This window comes from Trachinotus anak, unplaced genomic scaffold, assembly GCF_046630095.1.
Source record: "Trachinotus anak isolate AG129_WGS33_773 ecotype Australia unplaced genomic scaffold, CSIRO_AGI_Tana_v1 ptg000054l, whole genome shotgun sequence".
Lineage (NCBI taxonomy): Eukaryota > Metazoa > Chordata > Actinopteri > Carangiformes > Carangidae > Trachinotus > Trachinotus anak.
The window spans coordinates 130,739-151,774 of record NW_027273905.1 but is presented as its reverse complement, the minus strand read 5'-3'; the positions used below and the strand labels follow the sequence as shown (position 1 = coordinate 151,774).

General features: G+C 43.9%; 2 protein-coding genes across 5 annotated transcripts; one reads left to right on the top strand and one right to left on the bottom strand.

Moving 5' to 3' along the window:
• The first annotated feature begins 1,052 nt into the window (after positions 1–1,052).
• On the top strand, positions 1,053–3,845 carry LOC139615473 (barrier-to-autointegration factor-like). Of its 3 annotated transcripts, none has more exons than XM_071473498.1 (3): positions 1,053–1,192; positions 2,175–2,301; positions 3,447–3,845. In XM_071473498.1, exons 2-3 carry the CDS (start codon positions 2,176–2,178, stop codon positions 3,591–3,593), a joined length of 273 nt encoding a protein of 90 aa, XP_071329599.1. In that variant the 5' UTR covers positions 1,053–1,192; position 2,175; the 3' UTR covers positions 3,594–3,845. The 3 variants fall into 3 exon arrangements, with proteins under 3 accessions (XP_071329599.1, XP_071329600.1, XP_071329601.1); XM_071473499.1 differs by having other exon boundaries at positions 1,091–1,221; XM_071473500.1 differs by lacking the exon at positions 1,053–1,192 and adding an exon at positions 1,477–1,780.
• A 1,176-nt stretch (positions 3,846–5,021) lies between these two features.
• Positions 5,022–19,935, bottom strand: entpd6 (ectonucleoside triphosphate diphosphohydrolase 6). Of its 2 annotated transcripts, none has more exons than XM_071473479.1 (14): positions 19,803–19,935; positions 17,917–18,186; positions 16,295–16,371; positions 15,844–15,987; positions 14,450–14,525; positions 11,552–11,587; positions 11,125–11,213; positions 10,477–10,556; positions 9,539–9,603; positions 8,765–8,866; positions 8,543–8,683; positions 7,812–7,868; positions 7,168–7,280; positions 5,022–6,878 (listed from the first exon to the last, which is right to left on the bottom strand). In XM_071473479.1, exons 2-14 carry the CDS (start codon positions 18,173–18,175, stop codon positions 6,795–6,797), a joined length of 1,323 nt encoding a protein of 440 aa, XP_071329580.1. In that variant the 5' UTR covers positions 18,176–18,186; positions 19,803–19,935; the 3' UTR covers positions 5,022–6,794. The 2 variants fall into 2 exon arrangements, with proteins under 2 accessions (XP_071329580.1, XP_071329581.1); XM_071473480.1 differs by lacking the exon at positions 19,803–19,935 and adding an exon at positions 19,208–19,340.
• Positions 19,936–21,036: the final 1,101 nt, after the last annotated feature.

The window sequence follows — 21,036 nt, the reverse complement described above, 5'->3', positions numbered from 1 at the left end:
GTCGTAGTCCCGGGGTGTGGCTACGTTCCGGTCCTTCCCCAGCGGGAAATGCAGGTGTCGGTTAAAACTCCGCTCGATCTCCGCAACGTCCCCGAGCCCGGCGACGCCCCGGACACCGATCCGCTTCTGCCGCTCGGTCAGCGGCGTCGCCATGTTTCCACAAAGACCCGCCGGAGCAGCGCAGGTAGCGGCCTGACCGAGGGAGCCGCCCCCGCAGGCCGCAGCGCACCTGCCAGGTGGAGAGCGGACGGCGCGGCCACGCCCACTCACTGACGGTGGACGTCAGAGGAGGCGGGTCCTGGAGGGCGGGGTCTGGCGGGGCAGAGGGCAGGGCTGTCACCCAACAAAGAGGCTGGAGCAAGAGAAGACATCTCACTGTGATGCTGATTCTGAAACAAAAGTAGATACAATTTTTAAAAAATAAAAACAGGAAAGTAAAATTTCACCTAGAAATGACAAACTGATTTTTTTATTGTCTATTTTTTATTCTTCCCTCCTCTGGCGAACAGACGCTGCTGCATCAGGCGAGAATACATCTGTTGTTGCTGATTAGAAAAGACATTCACACATTAGAGAGGGAAAATCAAATACTGTAGTACTTCTACTTCACTCGAGTATTTCTACTTTATACTACTTTATACTTCTGCTGCACTACCCCTCAGAGGTATATTGTACTTTCTCCATTTATTTGATAACTGAAGTAACTTTGCAGAGTTTGATTAATGAAATATTTTCACCATATAAATTCTCATAAGTTATTATCGATTAAACTACCCAGAGGTAAATCATAGTGTTGAAATTAGTCGAAGAGATGAACACATGAATAACTCAATAATTATAACACAATATATTTTTTAAATGGGCCATTCTGTAGAATTAAATTATCAATGCTTTTACTTTGATACTTCAATTATATTTTTTGTACTTTTACATGAGTAAAATTTGAATGCAGGACCTTTACAGAGTATTTCTACACGGTGGAATTAGTCCTTTAATAAAATGGTATTAAATTTCTACCGAGTCACTCATCTTCATTACAAATTATCTTTGACTCTGCGTCCTGACGTCACGCTCAGCGCGTCAGCTAATTCTGATTCGTGTTTCCGGGTTTCAGAATAAAACGCCTCCAGTCAAAAAAAAGTTCCGTTTCTCTGGGGGTTCGTCGCGCGGTTTGCGGTGTGTGTGGCCTCAGGTGAGATAAACCGCTTCCTGCTTCTTCAGGTAACTCTCCGTTTCCTCTGCGCGGTAGAAACGAGCTCTGAGTCCAGTTTTCCGGTTTATGTTGAAGATGAAACTGTCTGTAGCTTCTGTCTGAACCCGCCTGATCCGCCACCACACTGAACCCGGGTCCAGACCAGCGGGTCCAGACCAGCGGGTCCAGACCAGCGGGTCCAGACCAGCGGGTCCAGACCAGCGGGTCCAGACCAGCGGGTCCAGACCAGCGGGTCCAGCACTCTGACCCTTTTTGGCTCTGGACCGCCAGACTCCAGCAGGAGCCTGTAAAGCTGTTGTAGTCCGGTTCTGTGAGAGCAGCTGGTTTCGCTGGTTTCGCTGGTTTCGCTGGTTTTGCTGGTTTCGCTGGTTTTGCTGGTTTTGCTGGTTTCGCTGGTTTTGCTGGTTTTGCAGCTGCTCCCAGCTCCAGTCTGAGGACCGGGGTCACTGCGCTTCAAAATAAAAGCTCGTGCAGAGACGATGTCTTCACATACAGAAACATAAAGTTCAGCACCGTTGTCATGGAGACGACCTGCAAATTTATGTCTCATTAAAACCAGTGAAAAAGGCGAGGTCATCAGTTTCATCTTGGCTCCTTCAACAAACAGAAATCTGAGTGGTGTCTGACAGTGACATGGACGGATCATTAGTGAACAGGCCCCTGGGCACAGACAGATGAGCCCCCCCCCCCCCGAATCAGAATCAGTTGATTTGAAGAAAAACATAAACCTCCATCTTTAGCTTCCTCCTTCCTGAGAACTGTGTCTTTCAACAATCAAAAAGTCATTCTGTTTATAATCAGACGACATGGAAAATAATTAACAATTAACGACGACTACAGCAAAGATGTTTTATTGCTGCGGGGGTCACTCTGTTCAGAGCTGGTTCAGTCAGGACCGGTCTCCTCGGCTGATTCTGGGTTTCTGTCATCATTTTACTCGTGTTTCATATTTCCCCTCCAGGATGTCGACCACGTCTCAGAAGCACCGGGACTTTGTCGGGGAGCCGATGGGAGACAAAGCGGTGACGGCTCTGTCGGGGATCGGAGAGGTTCTGGGGAAGAAGCTGGAGGAGCAGGGCTTTGATAAGGTGGAGAACCACACATTAACTTTACACTGACACAGTCCTCAATACAAACTGCTTCTACTCTGTGAGGTCCTGTGTGGCGCCCCCCAGAGGCTGCGGAGGTCACTGCAGCCACAATCTGAGCAAACAACAAACTGATGACAATAAACCAGGACTTCAGAACTAAATCAGTCAATTAATGGAAAACCACAGGGTTTTTGTACACATACTTTTAAAGCTCTGCTCACACACTGAACTGTTAATACACATTTTTCAGTTTGAGCAACAAAAAAATAGAAAAATACGAGACGATGTTGTTGGTATGAAAGTACACGTGTTCCTTTAAATAAAGTTTCACACTCATAAATAAGTAGCTGGTAGTGAATCAGTTTGAACAGGAGTTGATGATGCAGCAGTCGTCACGGTGATCTCAGCCGTGCTCATGATTGTCTTTAATAACAGGTTGATATAAACACAGAGTTTATCATCATGGACGACCAAAGAAAACCAGCAAATATTCAGGTTTCAGAATCTGGACCCAGAACTGTGTTAGTCTCAAACCAGAGTCTGTGACATGAGACAAGAACAGATCATTAAAAACATGAGAGTAAAACCATCTGTGAGGCTCAGCTCTGTTTGGACATGAACGATAATATTCATCACCTCCAGTTTGATCTTTATTGGTCCACAAAGTATCAGCCATGTTAAAATGTGACCTGACGGTGGCGCCGGAGGAAACGTCAGAGGATGATCGGAGTTATTCCAGATCGTCCTGAGGGAACATGAACATCTGAACCAGGTCTCATCACGGTCCGCGTCAGTCTGGACCGAAGTCCTGGACCTGGACTGACAGACGGCTGAAAACGACTCGTACAATTCACTGATCATCGAACTGTTTGTGTTAATCGACTAATTCTTCCACTTCCTGTTTCTCATGTGTCTGGTCACAGTTGTGTTGTGTGTTTTTCACGTGTTCTCATGTTCTGTGTTCTCATGTTCTAGTTCTCATGTTCTAGTTCTCTGTGTTCTCTGTGTTCTCATGTTCTAGTTCTCATGTTCTAGTTCTCTGTGTTCTCATGTTCAAGTTCTCTGTGTTCTCATGTTCTAGTTCTCTGTGTTCTCATGTTCAAGTTCTCATGTTCTAGTTCTCTGTGTTCTCATGTTCTCAGGCCTATGTGGTTCTGGGTCAGTTCCTGTTGTTGAAGAAAGACACTGAGATGTTCACAGAGTGGCTCAAAGACGCCAGCGGAGCGAACTCCCGCCAGGCCGGATCCTGCGCTCAGTGCCTGAAGGAGTGGTGTGACGCCTTCCTCTGAGACCCCGCCTCCTCTCATCAGACCCCGCCTCCTCCTTACCTGTGGCCTCGCCTTTTCCTGTTCCCGTTTCCTGTCCCCAGCTCGCTCACTTCCTGCTTCTGAGGCTGACATCAGAGCTAACAGCTGCCTGTGCTAAATGTTACAGTTTCACCTGGACGGGGTGACGTTGTGTTACCTGACAGGTGTGTGTTCACCTGTTTTATAAGCTTGTTCATTGGGGAAAGTTTACAGAAATAAAAGCTTGTCTCATCAGTTTGTCGTCTGCTGCTCTTCTGTATGAACTGAATCCCAACAACAATAAAACGCTGTTACAGGTGAAAACACCTGAGGCCTGGACCACGAGGCGGGTTCAACAGATGCAGGATAACTTTAATGATCTGGTTTAGCTGAACACTGATGTCCTGGTAACTTGCACTGTGAAGCTGGTTACCAGTCGGCTCTGTTAACTCTGGTTCACCTGTCCAGGTACGAGCACATTGATGTGAAAGTAGCTGAGTAATTATAGGCAACATCATCAGAACCATGAATGAAAAACTTATTGTGCTGATACCTGCAGGTAAATTCTGTTCTAGCGACATCCAGAAGTGAGATTCATCAAGGTGACACGTAGACAATATGATCACATGACTAGAATAAAAAATAAACAGTTTCCAATCAGAATGAAGATAAACTGTCAATAAGAAGAATTATCAAGTTTCTTCTCTCTGATGATGAACAAACTGAACAAGCGATGAAGATCAAACAGTTCTGCAAATATCTACTGAGCTTTATCTTCTCACTTTATTCTGAACCCTTTTGTCCCTGTCAGGATCCTGTAGAAACGATGACTCAGTTTTTACAGGTATCTAATTGGTCAGTAGTTTGGCTGTTGACAGGTTTTGATTTGATCCTCTTAAGTTACCTTGATGACCTCACATCCTGTTTGAAGGTCAGACCTCTGGAGGAACCTTAGCAGCAGCTTTTAGCATTCAGCATACTGTTACTCACCAGGGCGGCACAGTGGTGCAGTGGTCAGCGCTGTCGCTGTTCTGGGTTCAAACCCTGAGGCCTTTCTGTGTGGAGTTTGCATGTTCTCCCTGTGTCTGTGTGGGTTCCCTCCGGGTTCTCCAGCTTCCTCCCGCAGTCCAAAGACATGAACGTGAGGTTAACTGGTGACTCTAAACTGTGAGTGTGTGTTTGTCTATGTGTCAGCCCTGTGATAGACTGGTGACCTGTCCGGGGTGAACCCCGCCCTCACCCAATGGCAGCTGGGATTGGCTCCAGCCCCCAGCCCAGCCCAGCCCAGCCCAGCCCAGCCCAGCCCAGCCCCAGCCCCAGCCCCCCCCCCCCCGGTTTGGATAATTGGTATAGATGATGGATGGATGTTACTCAGCAGCATCATTCTGAGGGTCTGTAGAGACTCAATGAATCCAGACTTCAAATCAGCTGTTTGACTTCAGACACATTCACATCTGTTTATTGCAGATTTTGTTTTGTTCACACACACAGTAGAAGCAGTAGAAACAGTAGAAACAGTAGAAACAGTAGAAACAGGAGCTCCTTCAGAGTAGAAAACAATCAGACTCGCTGTCGACACAAACAGAATTTATCTAGTTTAACGGCACGAGGTCAGAGACTGAACCCAGTCTCATGGTTTACTGGTTTCACTGGGACAGAGGAGCAGAGTCAAACCCACCGAGTGTTTCCTCAACAGGAGCAGAGGTGAAGTTCACACCTGGTTCAGAGGACAGAAAACATCCCGCTAACAAACTACAGCTCTGATATGTTGATGCTGAAAAAAGTCAAGTAGACTTATGTTTTCATCATCTGGACCACGTCAGACCAGGAACTGGCTCAGGGAGATTCCCTCCTGTGAAGCAGGACGAAGAGGAACTCATTCCCCCCACAGTGTCCTCGGAGGACGCGGCTGCTCCTTCAGCTTATTCTGATGCTTTATTTATTCAGATCTGTTGATTCAGACGAACTGTTCAGCTCAACAGTTTAAAGACGTCGAGCTGAATCTGATCCAAACTGAACGACCTGATTATTAACTTCAATGTTTCTCTGGTTTCAGACGAGTTTGGAAAAAACAAATATTAAAAAAACCTAACATTTGTGGCACAATTTGTTTTAGTGTGTAATTGTTACCATGGTGAAAGACCGACCTGAGTGAACCGAGACGTTTTTGTTTGGACCCATCCCATCAAGTCCCATCAGGACCAGGACCAGGACCAGGACCAGGACCAGGACCAGGACCAGGACCAGGACCAGGACCAGGACCAGGGTCCAGTCTTTGAAATACATCAGTTTCAAACATTCAACATCAGAACAAGTTATTCAACATAAAAACAGACTAACTGACCTTTACAGCCCAGATCAGTCGAACGCCAGCTTCATCCCATCACCAACAAAATACAGAAGAATTTAAATATAGAAAATAAATGAGATTAAATCTGAACATTTTAATTACTGATAATTAAATTAATGTTCAGTTTGGATAAAAACACGAGTGTTTGTGATGAGGAGTGTTTCCACGGTGAACAGCTGATCAGATGGCGTCAGCAGGTTGGCTGGTCTTTGGTGCCAGGTGATGATGTCACTGAAGCTCATCAGCTGGAAACCTCTGTGTTTCTGCAGCTGGGGCAGTCACACCTGTGGTCTCCATGGAGACGACGCTCAAGAGCATTTTAATGAATCCAAATCATTTTCAATCCATTTACTGAATCTTTTAGGTTTTTTTAACTGTGGACCAGGACCAGGACCAGGACCCAGACCAGCCTGACACTGAAACTAACCATCAAACCTAAACCCTGACGTCCTGCTGAGCTGGAGGTTCAGCACCTGGACTCCTCTTAGACCTGAGTGAATCCAGGTGGACTCTGTCAGCTCAGTTCTCGCAGTGCATCAGAAAGAATCTGCATGGATCAGGTCTGACTGACCCTGGCCCTCGTTTCAAAAAAATAAAAAATTCAGTAAATTCAGGTCAATTTTCCTGGGCTCCCTTTTGGACTCTTAAAGACCTTTACTGAGACCAGCAGACAGACCTGGGACCAAAGACCAGCCAATAGGAGGGAGGCAGTTCACCTGCAGGTTTCAGGCTTCACAAGGATTCAGGGTCAGTCTGGGTACTGCATGAGGTCACTGTGAGTCTGGGATCTTTAGGATCTCCGGACAGTCCAGGATTTCCCATGAACATTCAGCATATTTTCAAAATAAAAGCCTTCAGTGTTTCTTCAAGAACTCAATGTAGTGGAAAGTTGCTCCGAGAGCCCAACTGGTCTCCACCTGGTTGATCGTCCTCGCCAGCTGCAACACACACACACACACAAACACACACACGCACACACACACACACACACACACATCTGTATAACTTCAGGGGACATTGTATTGACAATAAAGATAAAAAGATAAAAAGATTCATTTTCAATATTTGCTTCAAAAATTAAAAAACATCTTTCCTGTGTAGAATTAAAGGTGTGTACACTGAATCCTCATGTCTGTCTGTTTGGTGTCAAACAAATCTGGCAACACTGCCTCTGGACTCTGGTCTGTCTGGTCCAGATCCTGGTCTGGACTGTGGTGGGTTCCTCACCTTGAACTGTTTGTGTGGGGGGAATCCGAGCTCCTGCAGCAAGACCGAGATGTAGACCAGGTCCAGACAGAGGAAGGGACTCTGAAGAGGACTGACGGACGGACCGCTGCACACTGCGGCAACACAGCCAGCAGACAAACACGTCAGAGGGCTCCACCAATCACAACCAGACACATGGGTCAGGTCACATGATCAACAATACCAGGAGCACAAACATTTAAATGTATTAAAGTCAATTAAAGACAATAATCTGGGATCATCAAGGAAACAGCTTCAGTTCAAAAGTGAAATCAGCAGATTAAATACAAAAACAAGTTTTTCCTTATGATGATGATGACGATGATGTGAGGACAGTAACATGTGTCGTCAGGTAGAACTGAGTGATGTGGTGGAAACTAAATACTCCATTGACAGATGTTAGTGTTTAATTACAGATGACTGAGCATCGTTCCCTGATTTGTAGAACGATGATATTAAAAGATTATTTATGACAGTATGATTCTACAGACAAACAGTGACTCACTGACAGACCTGAGGTCAGTCAGAAACAACTGTTGATGATTGAATCTGTGTGGCTGTGAAGTCAGACAGACACAGAGTGAGTTTCAGTTCAGAGGATCTACAGCCAGGTGGCGCCATCTCACCTCTTCTGGCTGCTTCGATGTAATCGCTCACTGTGATGGTTCCTCCCTTCTTGTCCTCTGAACACAGAACACACACAAACAGACCCCAGGTCAGAATCAGTGGATCCTCAACACAGAGATAAAACAACAAATTTTATGTGGTCAGGAGGCTCCTCCCTCACAGGAAGTGAAGTACAGAGGTTTTTCTCCACCTGGTCGAGTCGACAGATCACTGAAGTAAAACTGTTGCTGTCCTGCTCCTCTTTATATCACTTAGCCCTCAGCCTCTGACCCTGAACCCTGACTGAACTGTGAGGGTTCAGGGTTCAGGGACCCTCCACCAAAACCTCCAACCCTGAACATGTTTCCCCTTAGTACTAAGAAAAGCGCACAAACATGTGAAAAGAAAAACTTACTGTTCACAAAGATTTTCAATGTGAAACATGTTCTGCAGATTTAACAGATGAGCTGTGATTGACTGTGATTCCAGACTGAAACTGAGAGAAGAACTAAGTGGAAATGAATGACTGACGTCCTCCACATCACAACTTACAGCTAATACTGTTTCTGAAGGTTCATGTTCCAGACTCGATTACGTCTGATTGTGGAGCTTGTTTCTGAAAGTGTTTCTACAGAGTCTGCTGCAGCTGCTGAACCTTCGATCTGCTCTTTATTAAAACGCCTGAATAATGATACAAAAACAAAAGCATTCATTCATTCATTCAGTATTATTGTTAGCACTGGTTTCCTACCGATGACTCCAAGGTCGACGGCTCGGTCGTAGTAGTAGGAGAAGGCGTAGAAGTCCATGTCTGCAGCTTCAGACGCCTTCGTCACTTTTCTGTACAGAACCTTCTCCACTTTGGTCAGACACGCCTCGTAAACCGGCTCCCCTGAAACACACACAGCTACAAGGTTCCTACACGCTCCAGCTGGTGGGTAACCAACCAATCAAATCATAGTGTGGACTTTACCTGCCTTCTGTCCCTTCACAGTGTAGACGACGTCGGCGTGCTCCCAGCTGCCTGAGTACTCTGGAGCAAGGCAGGGGCTGACCAGCTCAGTGCTGCCCCCTACTGTTCACAACAAAATGTCAAAGCACAGGTATCACATGATGTGACCAAGAAACAACAGGAGAAGAAACAAACTCTGCTCTTCATGTTTCAGCTGTGATCTCTCTGTGAAATATTTGCTGTCGTCTGAAAAACTTTAAAGCTCCATGTTTTAACTTCTCCAGTGTTTTATCTGAAGTGTTGATCTCCATCTGAAGATATATCTGTGGTTTTAAGAACCAAAAACCATCTCAGTGTAGTTTTACATCTCCTCTCTCAGGCTTCTCTCTGGAGCTCTAGTAACAACAGGTCAGTCAGCCAATCAGAAGAGAGGCTCTGAGCCTCTCACAAAAGAACATTATGAATTACAGCTGTAAAATAATTGTCAAGTAGAATTAACATCTGATTCTCAACACAAACCCAACAGTGTGAACTGAACTGAGTGTTGTTATTCGTGGCTGTACGTACAGACAGACACACAGACAGCAGAGTGGATCTGTGCTGCAGCTTCTTACAGGAGCTAAACCACAGCAACAGCTGGCAGGCAAGGAATTAATCTTACTGTGTGTTATTAAAAGATTAGATAATGGCTTATTTATCTGACGGGAGGGGGAGGGGGATATATAAAAGGCAGAGATGAAAGCAAATTGAAAAACAAGAAAAAAAAAAGAGTAGAAACGAGGGTCATGTACGTACGAGGTGAAGCGTCGACGCCTCCTAAGACGGCGAGTCGAGCCGACATCAGACCCAGACCCAGATAACTGCAGACAGAAGAGTCACTGAGTTAAAGGACCCTGACGAGCAGGAGACAGACAAGTCCTCACAACAAATTCTACTGTCAGACAAAAACAGCTGAATGAGGAACTTGTTGGTTTTGTTTGTTATATCACAGTGAAGTGAATACATGTTGTTTTTTTACAAGTTAAGACAAATTAAAACATTTGATGACATCATATTGAGCTTTGGGAACTTGTCAGGTACAATTTTCACTATTTTCTGACATTTTACAGAAAAATTCCCTAAATTATTCAGGCTCTACACTGAGTGGAGCACTGATCAATACCACTTTACGTCAGGTTGTAATTAATATCATTATTATACAAAAAAAGTCCAGAAAAATAAAAACCAGATGATCATAAATTAAATTTTACAAGATTCAGCCTCAGTAAAATTAATCAGAGACGGATTCAGGATGATTTCATGTTAAATAATCCAAAAGTCAAATTATACATAATATCTGAAGATATGAAATGTGTGTGTGTGTGTGTACACTTGTACTTGCTACATAGTAAGGACCAAAAAAAGTATTTTACTAACAGAGTGGGGAAATTTTGGGAAAGTGAGGACATTTTGGCCGGTCCTCACTTTTTGAGACACCTTCAAATCACATGTTGAGGGTTAAGACTTGGTTTCAGAATTATGGTTAGAATTAGGTTTAGGTTAAGGTCAGGGTCAGGGTTAGGGTTAGGCACTCAGTTGTGATGGTTAAGGTTAGGGTCAGGGGCTAGGGAATGCATTATGTCAATGAGTGTCCTCACAAAGATAGAAGTACAAGTGTGTGTGTGTGTGTGTGTGTGTGTGTGTGTGTGTGTGTGTGTATGTGTGTGTGTGTGTGTGTGTGTGTGTGTGTGTACCTGTGAGAGTACACGGTGTGTGTGTGGTTGAACATCTGGAAGGTCCTGATGTAGTCGATGGGTGAGGTCTGGATGGTTTTCTGAACAGAATAAACAAAATCATTACAGAGTCACTGAGGCTGTGTCTGTGTGTGCGTGTGTGTGAAAAGGCTGAGAGAAAATGGCTTAGTCAGCGTTTGTCAGTTCCTGGCCTGTAGCTAGTCCCCCCCCGCCCCCAGCTGAGGAAGAGGAGACGAGGATCTTCGTGATGATCCAGTGACTGATGACGTGGTGAACTCCTCTGCAATCCTTCATGTATGATGTCTGACCCAGATAAGACACCAGACTCCCACCCCCCCAACCCCAACACACACACACACACACACACACACACACACACACACACACACACACACACACACACACACACCACACCCCCTTCCTTCTTTTTGCTCCCTTTTACCCCCCACCCCCCTCCCGATGTGAGGGTGTTTATTTGGGATTAGTGCAGCATTTACAGATTAAAGCCTCTAAGATGAACCCACACTGGTAGTTTGACTGAGAGAGAGACAGAGAGATCTTCCTCTCTGAGTCTACCTCGCTCTACCAATCTTACTCTACCTGCCTAGCCTCTCTCTCTCTGTTAATGTCAGTGTCGGTTGTCCTCACCTCGTCCTGAGGGCTGAAGGTGATCTGAGTCGACCCGCCACCCAGATCCAACATTCCCACTGTGGGCGAGTCAGCACTATGAATACCACCTGAAAAAAGAGAGAGATAGAGAGAGAGAAGGGGTGGGGGGGTGGGTGCAGGGGCAACAGGGGAGGAAAAGAAAAGAGTAAAAAGAGAGAGAGAGATTAGGAAAAACAGAGAGAGAGAGCTGCAGTATAATCCAATAACAGGTAATCACTATTTCTTGTCCACATTAATCTGGTTTCACACACACACACACACACACACACACACACACACACACACACACACACACACACACACACACACACCAAATTTTATAAATTAGGTTTTTATCACATAACTATCAAAATATGAACCAATAACAGGAAGATAGATTTTGTCGTGTGTGCGTTTAAAGTCTTACCGATGAGGAAGTTGATGGTGATCCAAGCAGAGATCCCTGAAAATGTCAAATTAGTGGAGCTTTAATCTTCAACTACTTCAGAGAGAACTGTGCCTGCAGCCATGAGAGTCTACAGCTAACAAGCTAACAAGCTAACATGCTAACAAGGACAATACTTTACAAATGATTTCACTGAGTATTTCACACCATGATCAGACAGTGACAGTGAAGTGAAGACGAGGGTGGGAGAGATGCAGCAAACGTCCTGATCCAGAATCTCTAACCTACAGGAGCCACTCGACGTCAGCGCTTATCTACCTGTGATGTGTCCAGGTATTTCAGTCTGAACCAAACATGTCACACTTTGATTTCAGAATAAAACTGAGTTTCCCTCCCTTCTTCCACTGACATCAGATTATTCTGGCTTCAGGGGAAACTATTTTATCACCTGCTGTATTTTTATTTTAGTTCAATTTGTCCAATTGTTTAGTTTATGATGAGTTTATGATCAACCAGTGGCACATCCTTAGATATAAGTGTATAAACAAAACACTGGAGAAGTTCAAACATGGAGCTTTTAAATCTCACATGGTTCTTCTCCAGAAAGGTCCAAGGAAACTCTTCGGAAACCTCCGGCCTGTGTCATGAACATCACCTGATGATGTGCTGACTTGTGTGAATCAGTGAATGCGCTCATGGTGTCACAGCACAGAGTCTGTCCACTGGTTTGATGCAGCAGTGGACAGATGAAGTAATTGAAACATCAATTGTCAGAATAAAGATGTGCAGAGCGATGTGCTCTGAGAGGATCTGCTTATTCAGGTCAACTCAAAGATATTAGTGTCTGTGCAGAATATTTGCACTCAGCTGCATGCATTAGTGCCTTTTACCAGCAACCTCTGACCTTGTCCACATGCAGGAGTGGATGATTAAAGAGCTTGATAGAAACTGTATCATAGGAGCTTTACCATAAAACTCTTAGGCAGAGACGCTAAGAAGCAATTTTCAAACAAAACAAACAAGTACGGAGAGAGACTCGGCTTTAGGTCTGGGAGCTAAACACCGGCACTTAGCACCCTGCAGCCCCCCACTAACCACTCAGAGATCTGCATTAACAATAAGTCGCTTCCATTCAGGACGCTCAGAGGGTAATCTCAGCCACGGATAAGCATCCAGGCCAAGAATGGCAAAATATCTGAGCGATAATAAGGCTGATGGAATCCGGTTAGACTTCTGAAAGGACAGTTTATCGCTCGCTCGGCAGCGACGGAGCAGGAGGAATCTGTCCATTAGTGACTCGCTGACGGAGGAAAAGTTCAGTAATCATTAAAAGACATTTATGTTGGAGCGGAGTAACGAGCTGATCCCACTCAGAGAGAAGGAGAAAACATTTCAGCCTCAGAAATGAACGGGGGGGGGGGGGCTTAATCGCATCCCTCCCTCTTCAAGATTAAGTGGGACATTATCCCACATGGCCATAATTGCTTGTATGAACTACTTTAAAAGGATTGGATTATAAGCAGGCGAGCGTCTAAAACACAGGACATGTGATTCCTGTGAATATACATCCATCAACAGTGGCATCAGTACAGCAGGTTCACTGTGATGGCAGAGGAGGAGGTCAGCACAGGGCCAAAACTGTGACCCAGTCCCCAGGAGGCAGGACAGCTGCATCAGGGGCCTCCAACATCTGGATCCAGGAGAGAGGACAGTTCCTCTGAGGAACCTCAGGATTCATCATCTGCAGTTTCACTTATGAATAGAAATGACGTGTCTCATCACATAACTGAATGATTTTATCTGTTCAGTTTAATTCTGTTTGACTTCACCGCCTGGTAAAGAAAGAACTACCTGTTCAGTCTCCACCACCACAGTAAACCTCAACCACACGCCCACCTGTTTGTGGGTAAACGCGTCGGTCTGAGCAGCAGTTTGATGACGTGTCTGTGCGAAGTCACTGTCTGACTGATCAGGTAAAATCCACACACTGACATCCTGATGCACATCCTGTTACCATGGTTACCAGGTAACATACAGACTGACATATAGCCCAACCAATACCAGCTGTTTGATGCCAATGCTGACATCACTGTTTAAAACATGATGACAGGTGATCAAGTCCTTTGTTTAACTGTTGATGTTAAAGTTGTTGAAAACTGGAGGAGGTCGAGTGCCCCCCCCCCTCCCGACACACAGCGGGAACATCAGCTGCAGCAGATCCTGTCACTGTTTGACTCCATTGTCTTTCTGAAGCTAAATCACCAGTGTGTGTGTGCTGAGCCACAGCAGCAGCTCCAGCTCATCTGTAATCCTCCATGTTGGCGGTTTTCGTTGGGGAAATCAGAGCCGGACCTCTGAGGTTTGTGAGCAGTGAAAAACAAGGAGGAGAAACAGGATCTGCTTCATCATCCGACCTCCTGCACAGATTAAACCAACGAAACGATGAGGAGACGTCCAGACAAACAGATTCTCTCTGATCTAATAAACTCATGAAGAGATGAGAAGCGCGCTCAGTGTGAGACCTCCTGAGGTCACCAGGCCTGCAACAGCTCAGTGTGGACCACAGAACCATTCAGGTCTCTGTGTGGAGGTTTAACCCACCACAACTTCAGACTGATCCCCAATCAGACCGGAGAACCTGACAGAGAACAGGCTGCTTCTGATCAGCTGATCAGCTGAAACCAGAAACCTCAAGACTGACAAAGTCCACCAGACATGTGACAATGGAACAACTGGAACAGACCCAGTCCAGCTGATCCAGACTGGAACAGACCCAGTCCAGTTGATCCAAACCTGGACTCAGGGTGGGCGACCTTGCTGGAGAGTAACTTGGGCTTTTTATGTATAAATGTTTAATGTTGTTGTTTGGTCCCATCAGCTGTGGGTCCCCACCTATAGTGAGCAGTAAAGACACGTTACCTTCGTCAGTGCCGTCCATGATGGACACGCTGTCGTCTCTGGACAGAAAGGGAGACTCCAGGAAGAGCGCCCTCACCTGCACAGGAAGTGAAACAACGTGATGATGATAAAATGACAGAACAACAAATTCTCTCATTTTCATTCTGGATCCAGAACGAGTGACTCTGAGATGGCAGGAAAACCTGAACTAGTTCTCAGATCCACTTCAGACCTGAGGGTCCTGGTCCACACAGTAACAACACGTTAGACTGGAGACCTGCTGCAAGACCACAAAGAGCTTTACAGACCAGTGGGAAGAACATAAAACAATATAAAAACTGACAGAAAACCAGAGTGAGGCTATAAAACAGGTGGGATGTGTTCGTCTGTTAGTCTTTGAGTGAGAGGAATCATTACACCTGTTTAAACCTGGTAAATTAACATAAAGACACGCCCCCCAAATGCCAAATATGGTCAAGACTTTGCTCCTGTTTGCCTTAATGTAGTAATGTGAAGGAGCAGGTGGACCACAGTGTTATTTAATGTGTTTCCAGACTTCATTTGTTCTCATGCTATAATCATCAATAAAGTTATTGATCAGCATTAACTTCTCTCTACTACTACTCTGTTTCCCTTTAACACATGAGCTGCTTCACATCTCTGTGTTACTGTGTCATAATAATGTAATAGAATCATATCTTTATATTATATTTTAATAAAAACTAATGCCCCCCCCGTGAGTAATCAGCTCTGTGTTTGGCTGATCCAGGACCAGTCTGATAATAAGAGCAAAGCTGCAGATTAAATCACATTTTGGCTGACCGCTCTGCTCCTGTTATTACTGATTACTTAAAAGCTTTAATAGACTTTCTCTGTTCTGGCTCTGACGTCCTGATGACGATGAAGAGGAGGAGGAGGAGGAGGAGGAGGAGCTGCGTGGGGATGAAGAGGCATTAGCTTCCTGTGAGAATATTAGCTGAAGTAATTAACTTGTATAATGTGGAGGAGCTGAATATGAGAGGATGTCAGCAGGTTATTGAACTGAACTGTTGATCAGGTGATTGAACCTGATCAGATTCTTCACATCTTTAATCTCTGTATGTATTTCAGGTTTGCTGTTGTCTCGTGTTACAGTGGGCTGAGGCTATTGAAGCAGTTTGTCTGTTTTCTAATCACATATACATCTTTTAATTTCATTTTTTATTTAATTGTGTAACTTTATTTTTAATCTTATTTATTTGTCTCTTTGATTTATTTCTCATTTAAAATGTATCTTATTTACTTTTTGTGTTGACTGAGTTTGATTCTCCAAGTATTCACAAAAATTCTGATTAAATAATGTGTGTGTCTGTGTATATGCGTGTGTGTGTGTGCGTGCCTGTGCGTGTGTGTGTGTGTGTGTGTGTGTGTCTCACCATGTCCAGCAGGTGGTTGGCCTTCTCTCCAGGCAGTAGGCGGAGCCCGGCCGTGGCCTTCAGGACCACCGGGGTGAAGTTCCAGGCCGAGGGGGGGACGCTCGACTTTGCCACCTCCAACAGCTCAACAATCCCTGCAGCACACTGGACCCCGGGAGAAAGGTGGGTGGGGGGTGGGGGGGTAGAGAATGAGACACCATGTTACCGAGGCTGGGTATGGACATAAAGTTTTACAGGTGGACTGTTGGTTTAACCAGAGGAAACAGGAGAACAAGGACAAAAACAGAACAAAATGAGAGAGTAAGGTGAGAACCTGCAGTTTAGTCCAGCTAACATTACATCAGACCGATACTGGATCATGTGGATCCTCATTCAACATATTTATAACAATAATTAAAAAGGTCTCTGTTAGACTTTATTCAGGGGCACAGGATAAACACAGCGTCTGTACCTTGTCTGGATCGTCAGCGTACGCAGACAGTCCAGGCTTGATGGCTCTGAACGTCTCGTGGGCCAGTCTGGGAGCTTCTGCAGTGAAAATCATCACAAACACAAAAACACACAGTAAAGTTTTACCATGAACAGACAGCGGGTCACATGATTGAAAGATTGATGAATGAGAGGCAATAGGTCCTGATGCTTCACATAGTTTAATTTTATTTAATTCCTGACTGACTGGTCCTGGAGCTGTGCCTACATTTGAGCTGTCATTAAGCTCTTAATGACAATCCCAGTCTGTATAACTAACAGGTGCTACCATTAGTCCGGTTAGCTCTGCGGCTAACAAAGGAGCCAAAACAGCACTCAGCCTGTGTGATTTAGCTTAGCAGTTAAATGCGATAACGAAGGCATTTGGCCGAGCGCTGCAGGAAACTTCCTCTAAGCCTAATAAACCAAAAACCTCTCAAACACCCTAATGAGTTTGTGTCCATTTTGACTCTGCCAGCAGCTCCAGGACTTAGAGACTGAAAGCTCCTCTTGTCTGCTGGATTCACATCTGGTAATTAACGTTTTGGGCCAACATGTGTGGATTTTAAATACACTGAAAGTAATTCAGAGAAGTCTGCTTTAAAAACATTTACAATTTAATCTGAACAGATCCATATGAATCCATTTAGCTTCGACTATAGAGGCTTAACATCCAAATATCCTGTTTCATATCTGGAATAAACATCAGTGTCTGTTCCACCCTGAATTCTATTTGTTATGTTGTGGTTCTGTCTTCCACTGTTCTCTACTGTTCTCTACTGGATCTCACTGTGCTGCTCTACAGAGGCAGAGCAGGAAGCACAGACACAGAATATATAAATGGAAAGACTGTGTGACAAATGAAAAGGTTGTAAAACCTTATTTTTATATCTTCATAGTCTGATTGTTTTACCAAAAGAATCAGTGAATATTACAGTTAAAAGATGCAGACACTGCTCTTTTAACCCTCTGGGTAATCTTTGAGGAACGAGTGGTAAACACATCTACAAACAAAATGTTGTTTCCATTTAAGTAAAGCAATGCAACTTTATCTGAACAACAGCAAAGTGCTTTACATCAGATAATAAAGATATTAAGACATGAAAGAAAAAAAAAGCAATGTAAAAATACAGTGACATGAAATAGAAGAATAAAATAAGATAAATCAGAATTAAAGAGATTAATCAGAAGAGTAACAGTGTTTGCTGTGCAGTGAAAGATGAACAAATAGACCCAGGTTTGAATAAAATGCAGCAGGAAACAGAATTGAGGGAACTGATTTGTTTTGTCTATAAAGACGACGTCTTTACCGTTCACAAGTCTGATTTTGTCCGAACGAGACAAAGAAAACCTGGAGCCAATCCCAGCTGACATTGGGCGAGGGTGCAGTACACCTTGGACAGGTCGCAGAGACAAACGGGCAACAAAGAAAGGCCCCAGGGTTCGAACCCTGAACCTTCATCACTGCACCACCGTGCTGTCTAGTTACTGATCAATTTTTTTTCAATTCATCAATCAAATAAATGACTATTTGTTGCAGCTCTTGAGGAAATATGTTGTTATCGTTTAGCTTTGTGGGACAGTGTACTCCACTGTATTCTGTACCTTTCTCCTCTATCTGGAACTTGAAGACGTGGATTCTGGTCCCAGTGCTCCCAGCGTCAAACATGATGCCGTACTGGAAGCTCTGTCCAGAGGCAGAGGTTGGCACATCGTCTCCGATCAGGTCTGGACCGGCCTGGTGGTGAGGAGGTAGTCTGTAGGCTTCAGGCTTTGAGGCGGTGTAGTGACGCTTCACAAACATCAGGTAGGCGAGCAGGCAGCCCACGAAGAGGAAAACTCCGGCGAGCTTTGGTCTCTTCATCACGACTCATTCTGTTGCATATTTTACAATGAGTTACAGTCTACTGGTTAATTTCCCCTCAACCCAGGGTTCCTGTAAGTTTTAACCAATTAAATTCAAGGCATTTAAATTTAATGGATAATTGAATGGAGTTTGGTGTGTAATCAGTCTTAGTTAGCAGGACATTCATATATTCACAATTATTGTAATGAGGGCTAGAACATATTAATCTTAGGCTCCTCTTAGCTTGTTGGAAGAACCTAAAGAAAATACATAAGTATTCATCAGCAATGATCTGCATGCAAACTGATTGGGTTTGGCTTGGAAACAAATGAGTACTTGCTACCACTGCAAAATAATATTCTCACATACCTGTCATTTCCAAAAGTTAATTAAAGCTAATAACTAATTAGCTAAATTTTTTTAACTGCTAGTTAAAAAAAAAAAAAAAGTATGGATCTGCAACCTGACATTAAATTTACAAATATTTGAATGGAGATTGGTGCGGGTTCATGTTACTTTCTCTAACTTGGGAGCAGCTGTTATTACTCCAATAGAACACAAAATATGTCAACTGTCAATTAGATATCACAAAATAGAGTGACAGCACACGTGCACATAAAACATGTAAAAATATAATTAATCTATACATGTGTATCGATGTTGGTGCTGTTCATTGCATTTTGTACCTTGTAAATTGTATTTTAAAACTTTGGTAACACTTTTATAAAACTTCTATGTCAAAAAAGAACCTTTAAACTGAATTGAACTGAGTTCTACAGGGATGACGGTTTTTATAGCCCAACCCAACCCGGAAGTTAGGACCATCCTGGTTCTCTCGACAAATAACCAATTGCTTGTTGCAGAAAATAAACTCTGTGACAAACAACAGTTTCTGACCCTGACAGGTTTGGTTCAGCAGGATCATCTTCACTAATGACTCCACTTTATGATGTTTGAAGCCTAAATACAACCAGCAGCAGTAAAAAGCTCATGTTAGGCTCTAAACCAACGACACCACGGTCACATGACTTCACCGTCACCACCACTAACCTCCAGCCTGTAGTCTGATTCAGCTCTGAGCTCTTCTACAGAAGCCTTTCCTCTGACAGAGTTAGTGACAGTCTGTAGAAACACAGCGAGGCTGTAAAGGTGGACTGGTGAGGAGGTCGGTTTCATGTTGGACTGATGACGTTTAACGTCCCCGACGACCTCTGTCGTCTCATCTAGACTCTTGTCTCTGGCCTTTTTAACAGATGGAGAAGCTTCTAGAATCAGGGCTGAGGGATTTACTGACGGGTTTTATGTTGTAGAATAAAACGTGAAAATGCCTTAAGCTTATTTCAGGTCTCTAACCAAACACCCATAAAAAACACACAGACTTCAGGACGAGGGAACGGGCTCACACATGCGAACTTATTTCCGTCTCTAGAACTCATTCTGTAGGGAGTAACATTACACTGACTGTCCATGTAAAGAACAATTTCATGCTAATAGTTAGCTAAAGCCTGAAACCGGCAACAGTCTGTTAGCCGGTTAGCATGAAGGTGCTAAACTAGCAGCGGGCTAACAGTGTCTGGACAAACTGAAGTCTTTTTTTTGTTTGTTTGTTTTGTTTTTGAGAACAAACAAGAAAACGTGTGTTTACCTCCCGAGCAGAAGCCGTCAGCAGCTGCCCCGTGAATTCAACACTCCCTTTCCCTTTCGTTCATGCTACTCTGAGCTTCACTGTTCACTCCACTGTCAACAACACGGCGCTGTCTGATGACGACAAAATGTTACGTGGCCGAAAACACGAAGCACAATAGCGCCTTTATTTTGTAAAAGACACAAAAAGACTCAGACTCGTCGTATCACTAAGCTTCAGACAACAGTGTTACTGTATAATATGTAAATAAAAAAGATAAAATACAACTTTTTCTTCTTTCGTTATGATCATAAATGAATCATTTGAAGTTTTTACTTTACTGAATTTGAAAATTACATTGAGTGTATTAAGCTTAGCAGCAATAAGAAATACATAGAGATAATGAAAGGTTCTGTAAATGAGAGATTTTGCATGAACACAATAAATTTGAAAGTTTAAATGGTTAGTTATGTTATTTCATATTAGTTTACATATTCAGTTTTTCATATCACCACCAACCAACATTCATGTTGTGGCAGCAATGACACCTGCGGCCTGAGGGGGCGCTAACAGGACTTCTGACTGACTTATTAACAAAATAAAGACTAATTTTCCCTCCTCTGAGTCTGTCAGGAGCAGGTGGCGTGAAGCCTCATTAACCTGCAGCAGCCAATCAGACGCTGTGATCAGGTCTGTGGGGAATCTGGTGGGCGTGTGCCTCCTCACTCACTGGTGTGGAAACACCATATGGTTAGTGTGTGTGTGTGTGTGTGTGTGTGTGTGTGTGTGTGTGTGTGTGTGTGTGTGTGTGTGGAGGCCTTTCTCTGTTAAAATTGATCAACAGTATGGAGGGAGGAGGAGGACAAACTGTTGCATTAACAATCGCTCAGTGAACCTAATAATAATAATAATAATAATAATAATATAATTTGTGTGGCCCCTTTATTATGAGCTGCAGCTGAAAGTGTTTTACATATAAACTGTCTCCTTAAAGCAGGATTTGAAAAGTGGATCTTCAGCTGTTTCTTGAAGGAGCTCACAGAAGCTGCAGTTCAGAAACTAACTTATAATTACTTAACTTAACTTATAACTATATATATATATATATATATATATATATATATATATATATAATATGTAAATGTATATATGAGAATGTTTCTAAAATTCATGTGTTGCCAGATAAAAGCTCGTCCACACACTTCAGTGGATCTATTGTTCATCGTCATAAGGCCCCCGACACCATGCAGTGCAG